The sequence below is a fragment of the Anabrus simplex genome, chromosome 1 (genome assembly GCF_040414725.1).
Source record: "Anabrus simplex isolate iqAnaSimp1 chromosome 1, ASM4041472v1, whole genome shotgun sequence".
NCBI classification, from domain to species: domain Eukaryota; kingdom Metazoa; phylum Arthropoda; class Insecta; order Orthoptera; family Tettigoniidae; genus Anabrus; species Anabrus simplex.
Window position 1 is genome coordinate 1012341631 of NC_090265.1, and position 16606 is coordinate 1012358236.

The 16606-nt window shown below is 38.3% G+C and overlaps 1 protein-coding gene across 1 annotated transcript in view; it reads left to right on the forward strand.

Moving 5' to 3' along the window:
* The window catches only part of LOC136857894 (sphingomyelin phosphodiesterase), an 86447-nt gene that overhangs the window by 10716 nt on the left and 59125 nt on the right, over window positions 1-16606 (forward strand). The window contains exon 3 of the mRNA XM_067136937.2: window positions 3746-3922. Within this exon, the coding sequence (XP_066993038.1) occupies window positions 3746-3922 (177 nt within the window). The remainder of the gene's footprint in view (window positions 1-3745; window positions 3923-16606) is intronic.

Consider the following 16606-nt stretch of genomic DNA (forward strand, 5'->3'; position numbering starts at 1 on the left):
TGGTGTGGAAATGGGAAACCACGGAAAACCATTTTCAGGGCTGCCGATAGTGGGATTCGAACCTACTATCTCCCGGATGCAAGCTCACAGCCATGCGCCTCTACGCACACGGCCAACTCGCCCGGTAGAGCTGCTTGCTAAAGCTTTGGAAAAGTAATATTATTTGCACACTTTTTAGTGATATATTTTTGTACTGGGTTGAGGAGTAAGGAGGGAGCACTGCCGGTTCCGGTAATACTGCCAACTGAATGGAAATGAAATCTGAATTGAATCGATAATATGATTGATCAATATGAATTTTCTAAAGTTTTATTATCTTATGCCAATAATTGTGTCACACACACAATATATAATACTATATAACATTTCTTGATGTGAAATTTCTTGTTCCTAGCATAAATTCTATAGGTTGGCTTTGCTGTGTGAACAACAGTACGAGTACGTAAAGTGTATGCCAGATGTCGCATAGCGATCGTAAGCAATTCTTAGTTTGTGTTTCAAAGGTTGCCAATACGAATCTCGAAGATAACCGAGGTTGACCGATTCAGCACTAGGGTGTCCGTCTATCACTAAAATGTGCGCGTACAATGTACTGTATTACAGTATCAAGTAGGCCAGATAGTACGGAGACCAGATAGCTGAGAGTCTGCTGTAGTTGATATTGTGAAGTGCAGTTGCAGAGAGTGTGAGACTTCAGGAAGTTGAAATGCTATTCATGTTATGTAGCGAGTTGACATAGATCAGCTGTAGTGATACCATTTGTCTCAGTGGATCAATTGTGATCTGCTGTGTGTTTTATATGAGTTCAGTTCAATTAGTCAGTTGTAGTTGGAATTCAGTGAGTTCAGTTGATGTTATGTTATGTAGCAAGTTGGTAATAGTTCAGTTATTTTGATACAGCCCGATGGATCAATTGTGAATTGTGTGTTATCATACTGTATCTTTGTTAACTGAAAATGTATGTACTCGTCAGTGATAGTAGTAGTTTTATTTTGCTACATTGCTGCATGCAGTTTAGACTTTTTCCAAAAACCTAGGTGTTGGTAGAATTAGTAGGGTTTCATTACCATTCAGATAAGTTAAGTTGTTTTCTATTTTGAACTTCATTTTCTTGGTACTTCAAAACCCCTTAAGATTAACTTTCACATTTTTAGAGTCATGTATAGAAAGGAACTTGAAAATGGACACACATTAGGATAAACATAATGTTGGGTCAGTGTTGGAAGAGGGAGCAACGGAAAGAGAAGACAAGGACAAACACGATAACACAAAACGATAAGGACATTCTCTGTATCTTCATATAGGTGGACCCTCTCCTCATCAATCCCAGTCCTTCTATATCCACTTCTGCTACACTCCCAGTGAGCTTGTTTCTGCTTCCAGCTTCATCAGTAGGGAGAGCATGATGTTGGCCCCTCTGTAAGTGTTGAAAGCCCTCCTGATGAAGATATGTTGGAGAAAGGAATGTGTCTCATATATGAATTGATTTATCTTCCCCTCACACCGAGCTAGATGTAACACTGAAATATTTTTAGGTTCCTAAGAATAAAGGATAGCTTCTAAAGCTTTGTGTTCCTAGACAGGTTCTGATATGGCTGTCAGGGTACCAGTGCATTCTCTATAGATCACTCCATAGACAACTCTCCATCTCTAGATCTAAATGTGACGCTGGATACCCTATCAGATTTAGTTAATGTATCCTTCTAAAGACTCGCAAAATAGGAGGCATAAAAGCCAAGGACACTGTTACTAGCTTGTTGCCAAGACAGCCATGTTTTGAATTCTTGTGAATACATAAATTGTTGAGTACATATTCAAGGGAAGCTGTTATCCATTACATGTTAGATTAAATAATTAGTCAGTTCCAAATTTATCACAGATATTATCTGCTCATATTGCATTCCTCAATGTTTCCTGTATATTTTTTAATAAGAATTTAAAGAAAATAAAACAAAGATGTGCCTTAGCAGCTCTATATGAAACCTATCTTTCTTGAGAAACTACTGAGTGTTATATAGTCAGTGTGGTGTTTCAGGTTTTATGATCAGGTTGCTGTCTGTCATAGGAGAAAGCTTCTCAGTTCCTTATGTAAGGCTTTGTCAATCACATTCCAGGTTTCTGTCCTCTATGGCAACTACCCAGGGCAAGTACATTTACTTTTCCATCCATTTCTTATACTGATCTCAAGTAATACAATTATGTCTGCAGCGAACTAGAGATGGACGTTACATATCATAATATGATAATGTATCCTATTCCATCAGAGTAAGCTGTTCGAGAAATATTATGTTCTGCTGGAGACCCTAATACAAAAATAACTGCCTGAGCAAAACCAAGGGAGAGGCAGAGAGTTTGTGATTGGCTAACAGATATTAGGGAGCACAGCAGCTCGCTTCAAGTGCGCCTCCTGCACAGGCACGAGCAATCGTTTTGTAACTGTTTAGAGGCAGTGCTGATATTCCTACCCTGGTACTTACTAGCCTGTTACAGATATTCTTTAGTTAGTCGAAGTGCTTTGTATTAGGGTTACTGGTAGTAACACATACAGAAGCGTAGTTCCTCAAAACTGTCCGCGTGGTCTTCCCACTTTGGATCTCGTGTTTCATGCTGTGTTGTGAACAATGAGTAAAAGATCCAATACAAGTTAAGTAGACAAAAACTCAATAACAGGGAAATGGTTCCTTAGAAATGCATTGCAAGAAGATACCAAATAATAATAATCATACAATTTTAAAAATTCAACTGGTTCATTTAGTTCTCATTAATATACATGGTACTCAAGTATCAGGTCCTGAAAAGCCATCACAAGTGCCATCACATGTATCTGTCCGTCCTAAAACTTTGTCATTGTCGACTGCAACCTGCTGTTATCATAATTTTTACCAGTACAAAGGAAAGGGATTGATATAGAGAAAAAGATGCTAGACAAGCCACTTACACAGTTGTTCACCGGATATTCCCAACTTTCACCTTATGGTGGAAGATGAAGATTTTTTAGATTTTTTTTTTTACTGGATTTCCAGAGCGAGTTGGCTATACAGTTCGGGTCATGTAGCTGTTAGCTTGTATTCGGGAGATGATGGGTTCTAACCCCACTGTTGGCAGCCCTAAAGATGGTTTTCAGTGGTTTCCCATGTATAGACCAAGCAAATGCTTGGCTGTTCCTCAGTTGAGGCTACAGTTGCTTCTATCCCATCCTATCCTATCCTATCCTATCCTATCCTATCCTATCCTATCCTATCCTATCCTATCATCATAATATTAGTCTGAGCTGGTGCAACGTAAAAAGACAAAGACATATAAACAAATAAATAAAGAAAAGTGTACTGTACCGGGTCCCAGTGTCTGTTTAACTACAGATCCTTGAACATCTAGGAATACAGAGATGCCTAACAATCATGGCGATTTTCATAAATGAAGGTTTCAAAGTATTAGTTTTCGGAGTGTATATGGGTCACTGCAAACATTTTCTAGGAGTAGTCAAGAATGTGAGTGATGAGCTGATGAAAGAGAGAGTGGGAGGGAAGTGAGATGAAGATATAGTATTGCTATTTATAAGTACTTATTAAGGTGCGGTTAGGGGCTGCAAGAAACAGCAGGTATAGTAAATTTTCCCTCCCCCAAAAGTTGACCTGCAATTTATATTATATTACTTTTATATCCTAATACTCCAAGCTAATACTGCACTCTAACGGATACATAGGTACATGATATTGTAAAGTAACCATTTGTCCCATCCCTACAGAAAACTGTGACGTACATCATAGACAACACACCCAGCCTGACTCCTGAGAAGATATGTGCGACAATCTTGCAGGGAAGTGGTTGTATGGAAGAGACCAACTATGATGTTGACTGGACTGTGAATGTTACTCTTGGTGACAAGCCAGCAAATAGCAGTGGAGTACATACTCAGCCAAATGTAAGTACAAGTAGTGTTCTAAGACAAATAGGAAGTTTATAATCTAACTTTATCAAAAATGTATGTAAAAGATCCACCCTTTGGAAGGCAGATATGATTCTTATTGCTATTTCACCTTCCTTGATCTTCCACATAATAAACTTCATGGTTGAGCCCGTATTGCCATAAGTATTAACTTGTGAAATACTTACGTCAAGTATGCCACCTTTACAATACTGTGAAACATCTTCATTATTAAGACTACAGTAAGCTATTTTGTCCCACTTTCTGGACATCTTTAGTCAAATAAGAACAAGACCCCTTTAAAAAATAAAGTAAGGACAAAGTTCAGCTATTTGATAAAAGCCTTTGCATCCTTGTTGCATCATGATGTGTTGATGTCATGTCATAAAACCTTTGGTAATATATTAAGAAACTCTTAAAAATAACCTGCACATGAGTATAACATAGATCACAACATAAAAATATTGCATATATGTTTTAATGGACACAGGGATACAGTTAAAACAATATATATGCAATATTCGCAAGAACTACCGGTAGGTTATTTTTAAGACTTTTTAAATATATATTACCAAAGGTTTTATGACAAGATGTCAACACATTGCGTTGCAACATGGTTGCAAAGACTTTTGTCAAATACTTCAACTTTGCCCTTACTTTATTTTTAAAGGGGTCTTGTTCTTATTTGACTGAAGATAACCCAAAAGCAGGACGAAACATGTTTCATTATTATAGCTTAATGTAGTCTTAATAATAAAAGCGTTTCACAGTATTGTAAAGGTGGAATATTTCACATAGGGATTTTACAAGCTAATTCCTTGATCTTGTCCCTATTCAATTATCGAATTTTCACAATCCGCGGAGTAGAGAAAATAATAGTAATCCACCATCTGTAAAGATCACATAACCGCATGTCAGTTGAGAATTGTAGTGTAGATGCGGTATATTAGATAGTATCTTGCCTGTTATATTCGTGTGTATTTTTGTGCAAACGGCAGGTTTCATTTCTATTACAGCATAGTAGGACAAAGTAGTACTAATATTAATCTGTATACATGTTTAACTTTGTTGATAATCTTTGAGTACCTACCGGTAGTTCTTGCGAATATCTAAATTTAGGCCTAATTGGAATTTTAATTTCTATTTGTGCTTAGTAAGAAGCTAGGATACGTCTGAACATAGTTTTAACATTATTGTAGTATAGTAACGTATTAGAAATTAGAGTGCCTACTCTATAATTTTGAGTATAGTTTTGCAAATTTCGAACTTTAATGGTAATTTTCTTTTCTGTGTTTGCTTGGTAATAACCTGTTGTAATTAGAATACATCTGAACGTAGTTTAAAATTATTGTAGTGTATTGTAGTATCTGTACTTAGTCTGAACATAGTTTAAAATTATTGTAGTGTATTATAGCATCTTATTAGAAAGTAGTGTGTTTATTCTATTACTGTAAAATATTTGTGTACATGTGTAGTATAGTACCATTTCTGTGGTATCTGTAGTAACTCTTTTACTAAAATTCTGTTGTTGTAATTAGGGTGGACTTAACTGCAGTTAAGAATTGTGTAATTCTTGTGTATTATTCTCTGTTTCCAGTAATTAACAGCAATTTTCATCATTTTAGTGTGTTGTAGGCATAAAAAATAGTACAATTAAGTAGTATTGTAGTGTAGTAGTAGCCTATATTAATTAACTTACTGATATGTGATCTTTGTGAACTAAACTAGACAATATTTCTTTCCTTTCATTTTTATTTTGCACAGAATAAGTTATCTTATTTTTCCTTTTCTATGACTAAGCAGTGTGAGTGTAGGAACTGTGGGTTTGGCGAGGCATTAAGGAGCATGAGGGAGGAGTTGGAGAGTTTGAGGCAGATAATTAGGATTCTCTCAGAGGACAGGATGGAAAGTAGGCCTCCAAAAAATGTACAGGATACAGTAGGTGTAATAGAGGGATGGGAAGGAAAGGGGGGGGGGGGGGGGGAATTGTGGAAGACAGGTGGTCTAATGTTTTAAGGGGAAGGAGATTGCAGGCATCGGTGAGAAATCGGTACGAGTCACTGCAGGTAGAACAACCGAGGGAAGATGAGGAACAGGGAACTGTTGCCGAGAAGTGTGGAAGTAGGAGAAAGGGAAGAGGTAGGAAGGGAAATGTGGAGTAGTGGATAGGAAAAGACAGGTGGAACAGGGTCATGGGATGGAGAAGAGGGAGGAGGAAGTAGCTTCTGCAGCTGTCAGGAAAGATAGGACTGACCAGGAGGGGAGGGGATCAATTGAGGTGGGTAAGGTTGAGGCTCTGGTCATGGGGGATTCTATCGTTAGACATGTCGGGAAAGTGTGTGAAGGAAAGGGTACCAGGGTAGAGTGTTATTCAGGAATTAGGTTAAGGCAGATTTTGAGGAAAGTAGAAGAGAAGGAGGAGGGAAACGAGAAGGTGGTAGTGTTTCACGTTGATAATAACAACATAAGACAAGCAGGTATAAGTACCAACATAGTTGGGGATGTGTGGGACCTGGTAAATGCAACACAGGCGAAGTTTAAGGAAGCGGACATTGTTATCAGTGGAATACTGTGTAGGAGGAATACTGACTGGAAGGTGATTGGGGATTTAAACGAGACTATGGAGTGGGTATGTGGGAAACTGGGAGTGAAATTTCTAGATCCAAATGGGTGGGTAGGAGATAGGGATCTGCACTCAGATGGCCTTCACTTAAACTGCAGTGGTACATATAAGTTAGGAAATTTGTTTAGAAGGGTTATATGGAGGTACATTCAGGGAAATGGGGTGGCCTAGGGAGTGGTGTTAAGGGAACACGGAACTCGAAATCAAGTAGGGATGACATAAAACTCTTAGTGCTCAACTGTAGAAGTATTGTAAAGAAAAGAATCGAATTAAGTAATTTAATAGATATATATACTTACGAGATATTGTAATAGGAGTTGAATCATGGCTGAGAAATGATATAATGGATGCAGAAATTTTCTCACAGAACTGGAGGGTGTATCGCACAGATAGGATAGGAATGGTAGGAGGGGGAGTATTCATTCTCGTGAAAGAAGAATTTGTAAGCTACGAAAAAGTTAAAGATGACAAACATGAAATTCTAGGGGTAAGGCTCATCTCTAAAGATAATAGGCAACTTGATGTCTTTGGGGTGTACAGACCAGGAAAGGGTAGCACAGATGCTGATTCAGAATTATTTGATAAGATAATCACCTATGTGGGAAACGATAAGGAAAGGAACGTGATTGTAGGAGGTGACCTCAATTTACCAAATGTCAATTGGGAAGGTAATGCGAACGATAGGAAGCATGACCAACAAATGGCAAATAAGTTAGTATGGGAAGGGCACCTGATTCAGAAAGTGATGGAACCAACTAGAGGGAAGAATATTCTGGATGTGGTGCTGGTAAAACCAGATGACCTCTATAGAGAAACCGAAGTAATAGACGGTATTAGTGATCACGAAGCTGTTTTAGTGGTAATTAAAAATAAATGTGAAAGAAAGGAAGAGATTAAAATTAGGACTGTCGGGCAGTACCATATTGCTGATAAAACAGGCATGAGGGAGTTTTTAATAAGTAACTATGATCGGTGGAAAACGCTAAATAAAAATGTAAACAGACTCTGGGATGGGTTTAAAGCAGTTCTTGAGGCATGTGAAAATAGGTTTGTATCTTTAAAGGTGGTAATGAATGGCAAAGATCCACTATATTATAACGGAAGTAAAGAGACTAAGAAGGAGGTGCAGGTTGGAAAGAAATAGTTAGAAATGGCTGTGGAAGTGAGGAGAAATTGAAGGAACTTACTAGGAAATTGAATCTAGCAAAGAAGTCAGCTAAGGATGACATGATGGCAAGCATACTTGGTGGCCATACTAATTTTAGTGAAAAATGGAAGAGTCTGTATAGGTACTTTAAGGCAGAAACAGGTTCCAAGAAAGACATTCCAGGAATCATTAATGAACAAGGGGAGTGTGTATGCGAGGATCTTCAAAAGGCAGAAGTGTTCAGCCAGCAGTATGTAAAGATTGTTGGTTACAAGGATAATGTCCAGATAGAGGAGGTAACTAATACTAAAGAAGTATTAAAATTTACATATGACAGCAATGACATTTACAGTAAGATACAAAAGTTGAAAACTAGAAAAGCAGCTGGAAGTGATCAGGTTTCGGCGGATATACTAAAGACAATGAGTTGGAATATAGTACCATACCTGAAGTACTTATTTGATTATTGTTTGCATGGAGGAACTTTAGGTACCAAATGAATGGAGAGTTGCTATAGTAGCCCCTGTATATGAAGGAAAGGCTGATAGACATAAAGCTGAAAATTACAGGCCAGTCAGTTTGACATGCATTGTATGTAAGCTTTGGGAAAGCATTCTTTCTGATTATATTAGACATGTTTGCAAAATTAGTAACTGGTTTGATAGAAGGCAGTTTGGGTTTAGGAAAAGTTATTCCACTGAAGCCCAACTTGTAGGATTCCAGCAAGATATAGCAGATATTTTGGATTCTGGTGGTCAGTTGGACTGTATCGCGATTGACCTGTCTAAGGCATTTGATAGGATAGATCATGGGAGACTACTGGCAAAAATGAGTGCAATTGGACTTGACAAAAGAGTGACTGAATGGGTGCTCTGTTTCTAGAAAATAGAACTCAGAGAATTAGAGTAGGTGAAGCTTTATCTGTCCCTGTAATAATTAAGAGGGGAATTCCTCAAGGCAGTATTATTGGACCTTTATGTTTTCTTATATATATCAATGATATGTGTAAATAAGTTGAATCAGAGATAAGGCTTTTTGCAGATGATGTTATTCTGTACAGAGTAATAAATAAGTTACAAGATTACGAGCAACTGCAAAATGACCTTGATAATGTTGTGAGATGGACAGTAGGCAATGGTATGATGATAAACGGTGATAAAAGTCAGGTTGTGAGTTTCACAAATAGGAAAAGTCCTCTCAGTTTTAATTACTGCGTTGATGGGGTGAAAGTTCTTTGGGGATCATTGTAAATACCTAGGTATTAATATAAGGAAAGATCTTCATTGGGGGTAATCACATAAATGGAATTGTAAATAAAGGGTACAGATCTCTGCACAAGGTTATGAGGGTATTTAGGGGTTGTAGTAAGGATGTAAAGGAGAGAGCATATTTGTCTCTGGTGAGACCCCAACTAGAGTATGGTTCCAGTGTATGGGACCCTTATCAGGATTACTTAATTCAGGAACTGGAAAAAATCCAAAGAAAAGCAGCTCGATTTGTTCTGGGTGATTTCCGACAAAAGAGTAGCATTACAAAAATGTTGCAAATTTTGGGCTGGGAAGACTTGGGAGAACGGAGACGATCTGCTCGACTAATGGTATTATAAATGGTTTGTTCCGAACTGTCAGTGGAGAGATGGCGTGGGAGGATTTCAGTAGACGAATAAGTTTGGATGGTGTCTTTAAAAGTAGGAAAGATCACAATATGAAAATAAACTTGGAATTCTAGAGGACAAATTGGGGCAAATATTCGTTTATAGGAAGGGGAGTCAAGGATTGGAATAACTTACGAAGGGAGATATTCAATAAATTTCCAATTTCTTTGCAATCATTCAAGAAAAGGCTCAGAAAACAACAGATTGAGAATCTGCCACCTGGGTGACTGCCCTAAATGCAAATCAGTAGTGATTGATTATACTCGAAATAAACTTTCAACATATTAGTTCGTGTGCATTACATATAGTATATATTGGAAAGATGTTAAGTACAGAACAAAAGTGGCCAACTGCACATCAGTGGGATCCGAACCCAACAGAACAAATATGACCTAGGTCAACTAGATAGAGCTATTGACGTGAAATCGGGAGGTTGTGGGTTTGGATTCTACTGATGTCCAGTTTGGCATTTTTGTTCTGTACTTAATATCTCTTCAATATGTTTTATATGTACAGAACACGACCTAATATGTTGAAAGTTCGTTACGAGTTCTCACTGTTGCTTTAATAACGAAAATTAAAGTAAACCGTCATATGGCCATGGGAATGAAATATTTGTTAATTAAAAATATGTCTTGTTATGTTCCTATTTTGTAGAGATCTCTTACATGTTTATTTTGTTGTTCATTGTAATTATCATCATCGGGGGGTTGATGTTGTTCACGTCCATAGGTTTAACCTAAAAATACCCTACACGTGACCCCTCTGTGGTGCTAAGTGAGCAGCCAGTCTATCACTGTGATTTCCTGGAAATTACATACAATGACATATCAAACATGTCACAACAGCTCTTTTAAGAGTTTCCTAACAAGAAACATTGGGCAAACCATTTGACTCCTCCAACTAAATGTTGAAAGTATCAGCAAAGCAAAGTGTGACTATCTAAACTCTTATTGGACAACATTATTGATATTGTCACCATTCAGAAAACCCATGTTTCTAATGCAGATCAGTTTCAAAGCAGAGGTCGTATCCCTCGTATCCGTGACTTATCACGATATGTATGGAATAGCCACCTACGTCTGTAACAACATAAATGAAGACACGCTAATTTCTGAAAACACGAATGGGAATATACATACAATTGTCACACTGTTGCTTGGCATTACTATAAGAAATGTCTACAATATTGGGGATTTTAACAGTCACCATGGGCTCTGGAAGTACTCCAAAAATGATGAAAATGGTAGAATGCTCATGAAATGGGCAGAGGAAAATGACCTCCATTTAATTTTTGATACTAAAGATAAGGGCACATTTAGATCAGCTGCATAGAACAAAGATACAAATCCAGACCTCTGTTTTGTAAGCTGTAATGAAACTGGTTTTCCAATAAACATCACAAGAAAAGTGATTGGTGAATTTCCACATAGTCAACATAGGCCTGTCCTAATTGAAATTGGTATCACAATCCCTGTAATTAGATCAACACCGCATTCTATCTGGAACCTTTGTAAAGCTGACTGGATCAATTTCACAGCAGAACTCGATAAGTGCATCTGGTGAATTCCTCCTAAATCTAACAACTATAGGCGTTTTGCTGGTGCAGTTATAGGAACAGCTAAGTAGTTCGTTCCAAGATGTTGCTGCAAAGAATATATCCTTGCATGGAATGAAGAAAGTGAAGCAACAATGAAGAGATCCTAACACAGCAACCGAGCTTCTGTCCAGTCTGGACTCATCTCGAAGGTATAAGTGAATAGAAACAGTTGATAGGATATGTTTTACTTTTTCTAGCAGAGAAGCTTGGAGCCTTCTCAGAAAATTAGGAGGAAGCCCACCATCATTCAGAGAACAGGCTGAAATTACATCATATCAAATTGCCTCCCACATCATTGCACCGTCACGAGTTCCAGGTGACAAGAAACACACCAAATTTATTAGACGACAACTTCAAGTCTTGAAGTCAACAGCATCTCAGTCTTTAGAATATGCAAATCCCCTCACAGTATCCGAGATTGATACAGCACTGAAAGATCTAAAACCATTTAAAGCTCCTGGTTTCGATGGCATTCATCCCAAGTTCTTGATCAATCTGGGACAAAATGCAAAGAAATGGCTGGCAGGATTTTTCACAGACACCTTACTAACTGGACACATGCCGTTGGAGTTCAAGAACACTAACCTGGCAAACCCTACAACAAGCCAGAAAATTATTGCCCCATAGCTCTACTTAGCTGTTGCTACAAACTTTTTAAAAGACTCATATTTAACAGAATAAACAGTGCCATTTTACAGCACATTCCTATGGATCAGGCAGGCTTCAGACCAGGTCGCAGCTGTTGTGATCAAGTTTTCAAAGAAAACTGAAAACATCGTTTGTTTTTGCTGCATTTGATACCGTGTGGAGGGAAGGTATGGTCTATAAACTTTTTCGGGTCATACCATGCAGAAAGATGGCAAGACTTATTAACAATATGCTGAGTAATAGGAGGCTTCAGGTTATCATCGGGAACAATGTGAGCAAGGAGAGGAAGCTTAAAAATGGTTCATTCCTATCGCCACTCCTCTTCAGATTATATGTATCTGATCTTCCTGAAGTTACATAATGGAAATTCTGCTACGCTGACGATATAGCATTAGCTGTGCAACACAAAGAATTCGAGAAAACTGAAGAGATGTTAACAAGGGATTTGTCCATTTTGGAAACTTACTTCAGGAACTGGAGACTTAAGCCCAGCACCAATAAAACACAGGTGTCTTGTCTCCATTTAAACAATCACTTAGCAAATACTAAATTGAATGTGAGCTTCTGTGACAGGATACTCCACCACAACTGGAACTCAAAATATCTTGGAGTAACCTTGGATCGAACACTATCCTATAAGCAACATCTGCTGAACTCCACACAGAAACTGAAAACATGTAACATCATTCATAAGCTTCGTGGAACTACCTGGGGTTCTTCGGCAAGCGTTTTACGGTCTTCAGCTTTAGGCTTGGTGTATTCAAGTGCTGAGTACTGTGCTCCAGTATGGATGGACAGTCATCACACAAGACTTATTGATACTCAATTGAATTCAACTATGCACATAATAACTGGCACAATTCGATCTACACCAACTCATTGGCTCCCGCTTTTATCTGGAATAATGCCATCTGATTTCCACAGATCCACCGCTCTCATCAAGGAATTTGATAAAATCTTAAGGAACCCCAATCTACCTGTACTTGAAGACCTATGAACTATCAACCAAGACAGATTACGTTCACGCCATCCAACTTTACGTAACTTTACGTAATGCCTCAGACATGGTTGCTAGAGGCTACAACCCAACTACAGAATGGAAAAGACGGTGGGAAGCAGCAACAGAGATTCACCTGCACAGTATGTTCTCGAATGCCAAACTTCCAAGTGGATTCCATCTAGCACGTAAAACATGGACTGCTCTGAACAGAATGAGAACAGGCCATGGCAGATGCAGAGACATGTTGTTTAAATGGATGAAGTTGCCGACACCCGCGTGTGACTGCGGAGCTGCACGACAAACCACATGCCACGTTGTCGGAGAGCGTGAAACGTGGGCATACACAGGCAGTAAAGTCGATTTTTGATGGCAACTCCAGAAGCAATACAGTGGATCAATGACCTTGACATTCAATTGTAAGGAGTCTTTTCTTGTTCACTGTTGTCCTGTTATGTAAATATGTATATAATTTATTTCTGTATTCAACTTGATTGAACGCTAAAAAGTAAAAATCATCATCATCATCATAATCTAGCGCAGTTTACAGCTAGTGGCCAGGTCCATTTGGAATATAATCCTCTCTATTGTATTTCTCAAACATTGATATCAATTTCATAATATTAATAATAACTTACCAGTACCTCTATAACCTGTGTAGACTCATGACGAACCCAACCCACTTCAAGGTAGGAAAAGAATAATGTTGTTGATACCATTGAAAATGCTAAACATCATCTCATTTACCTCCACGTTAATGGAAAACCTTGTGCTGAGGAGAATGGTAGAAAGTTTACATTTGGCAGCTGTGAATAGGAAGATGCTTTATAGTTTCATATCACAAACTGGTCATCATCAGAGTTCACAGTATGATCAAACAGACTCTTGCACTATGAGTCACAGTGTTACACAAGATGTGCCGTTTCTTTCTTTTCCAGTGGCTTTTCCTACTCTCTGGTGGGGTCACAGGTGATGTGTGTTGCACATGTGGATATAGATTTTAGATTTTAGATTTAGATTTATTATTTTTCTTTAGATCTACAGTAATAATACCCATTTGATCCGTTATAAAGAAAAATAACAATGTCCAGCCTAAGCCAAATTACATACTACTAACTTGGTGGACCCTACACAGGCGGAATACCGGGCAACCATGCAAGGTTCCACCCCTAGCTAAATCTGTTAAGCTGCCTCTAACATGGACGGATGACCGGCTCACATGCTAGGGCACCCCCTATCTCTAAATTAAGCCTATAACTAATTACAACATTAAATCTATACTAATCTATCTTAAGCTGCCTCTAACATGGACGGATGACCAGCTCACATGCTAGGGCACCCCCTACGTCTAAATTAAGCCTATAACTAATTACAACATTAAATCTGTACTAGTTCTAAATCTATACTAATCTATCCTAAGCTGCCTCTAACATGGACGGATGACCAGCTCACATGCTAGGGCACCCCCTACATCTGAATTAAGCCTATAACTAATTACAACATTAAATCTATACTAATTCTATCCTAGTACCTCTTATCATTAACTAATAAATCAAAACCAATACTGTCTCAATACACATAAATACACCTTCACTTGCATAAATACCCTCTAAACTTCGCTATCTTTCCTAATATCCATAAATACACCTTCACTTGAAAAAATACCCTCTAAACTTCGCTATCTCTTTTAATATCCATCCATCGAACTCAACAATCATTCACTTCATTTCCATGCCACATATCATTACATATCTACCTCTTATCATAAAGACACCTTTACTAGAATAAATACCCACTAAACTTCGCTATCTTTCTTATCATCCATTCGCCACCATGCCCCTGCTGAACATACACACAAACCTTTGCACATTCCATTCCTCCTACATTTCCTCTACTTGTCTCTCTCAGGGTTGCTGATTCCATGCTTCAGCTGTATTATGAATGTCACAGACCCCATACACGCTAACCTTAGCACATTCCATTCCTACTACATTTCCTCTACTTGACTCCCTCGTGGTTGCTGATTCCATACTTCCGTTACACTCACATTCTGCTAATACGTACTTTAACCATTACAATGCCCTTCGAACTCAACAATCCATCCATCTTATATCTCAAGACACCATTATATGAATAAGTGCCATACAATTACAGTACACTTAAAAACACCTTATCACCTCGCTACCTCTCTTATCATTCATCCATCATATATCTATTATCATCACCTTTCATATTTAACACTTCAATTCCAGTAGATACCATCCAACCTCCTTTGTATCTCCAAACTCGTAACAATTACACTACACATATAGACATCATTACTTGAGTAAGTACCATCTAAACTTCGCTACCTCTCTTATCATCCATCCATCTAAACTCTGATCCAACTTCTAAACATCAATACATATCTGCCTCTTATCATTCTTCACTTGAATAAATACCCTCTAAGCTTCACTACCTCTCTTATCATCCATCCATCGCACTCCACAATCATTCTCTTCAATTCCATACCACATATCCTTACATATATACCTCTTATCATTAACTAATAAATCACTCACCAATACGATCTCCGTCATGCCATCACTTGAATAAATACCATACACTTGGTCTATCCATCTTCTACCTAAAGACACCATCCCTTCAATTACAATTATACTACACATACAGGCACCATTACTTGAGTAAATACACACATACAAACACCACCATAACTACGCTTCTGTCCTCCATCATAGGCAAACTATGTTACTTACTACTGTTACTTGACTTTTTACTTCTCGTAATTATTCCTTCCATTTTTCCTTTTTTGTCCCATAGGTCCTTCAAACTCAAGCTTCTCCCTTTGATCACGGCACTTCTTACTTCTGCTTCCTCCCTCAAACCATTATTCTCGCTCCGATTCTGTCCGCTTGTCTTCCCCTGTGGTTCTTTTTCTTCCCTCGCACAGACTTCCGACACTAATTCGTCCATTAAATTCCTGACTACTTCCATCCTTCTTGCATTTACTTTTTCTTCAGCTCTTTTCATGATCTCTTCCCAGGAACCCCATCTACTCAGTGTTCCTTCATTTACAGTATGTACATCAGCCCTGGTAGTTTCTTCTTGCCTCGAACTGTCAGCCCTGCTAGTTTCTTCTTGCCTCAAACACTCATCCATTAATTTCAGTTTCGATATTGTCCACTTACGGGTCCAATTCCTGTCGCTCACCACGAGTATCTGACCACTAATATACGCTTTCAATCCCTGAATTTTTGCTTTCACAAGATGTTTTTTAAGAATTTTAAAATTTCTACTCTCTTCTCTTCCGAAATCTCTCTTAATTCTAATGTTCTCACACTGTAGATTACCAGCGTTCCTTATCACTATGTCTGCCATCAATGAAGATAGCAGCGACACTTTTATGGGCCTGTGCCCTCCCACCTTGCCAACTCTCTCCACATTGTCTATATCTACCTCACTGAAATTTATTTTCATTTTTTTTTGTATAACATCTACCACTTTGTAAATAATGTCCACTTTAGATTCTGCCTTGTCTTCCTCCACCCCATAAATAAATATGGATTTCTTCTTGCGCTCCTGTCTGCAAAATTCGATTTCTTTCTTCAGGTTTACCATCTCTTCATCCATATTTTTTATTTTCTCTCTTAGTGACACCAGTTCTTTCTCGCTGCCTTCTATCATCGCCTTCGTATTCTTCATATAATCCTGGATCCACTGTCTCGTCTTTTCTTGCTCCTGGCCTTGTTCTTGAAGCATTTTCTTTAATTGTTCAAACGGACATACCTCCTGTATTACTTCTCTTACTACTTTCCTCATAACCTCTACGTCTACCCAATTCATCGTATCTATCTCCTTGCCGACCGCTTGACCTTACCGCTTCCTCACTCTTAATCCACTCCACTCAGCAGGCGCACGCCACACGACACGTCCGTCCTCCTCACTGGCTTAAGCTAGACTGACATGTGGATATAAATCTGACCAATTTTTATGACAAGTCTTTTCTGATGCC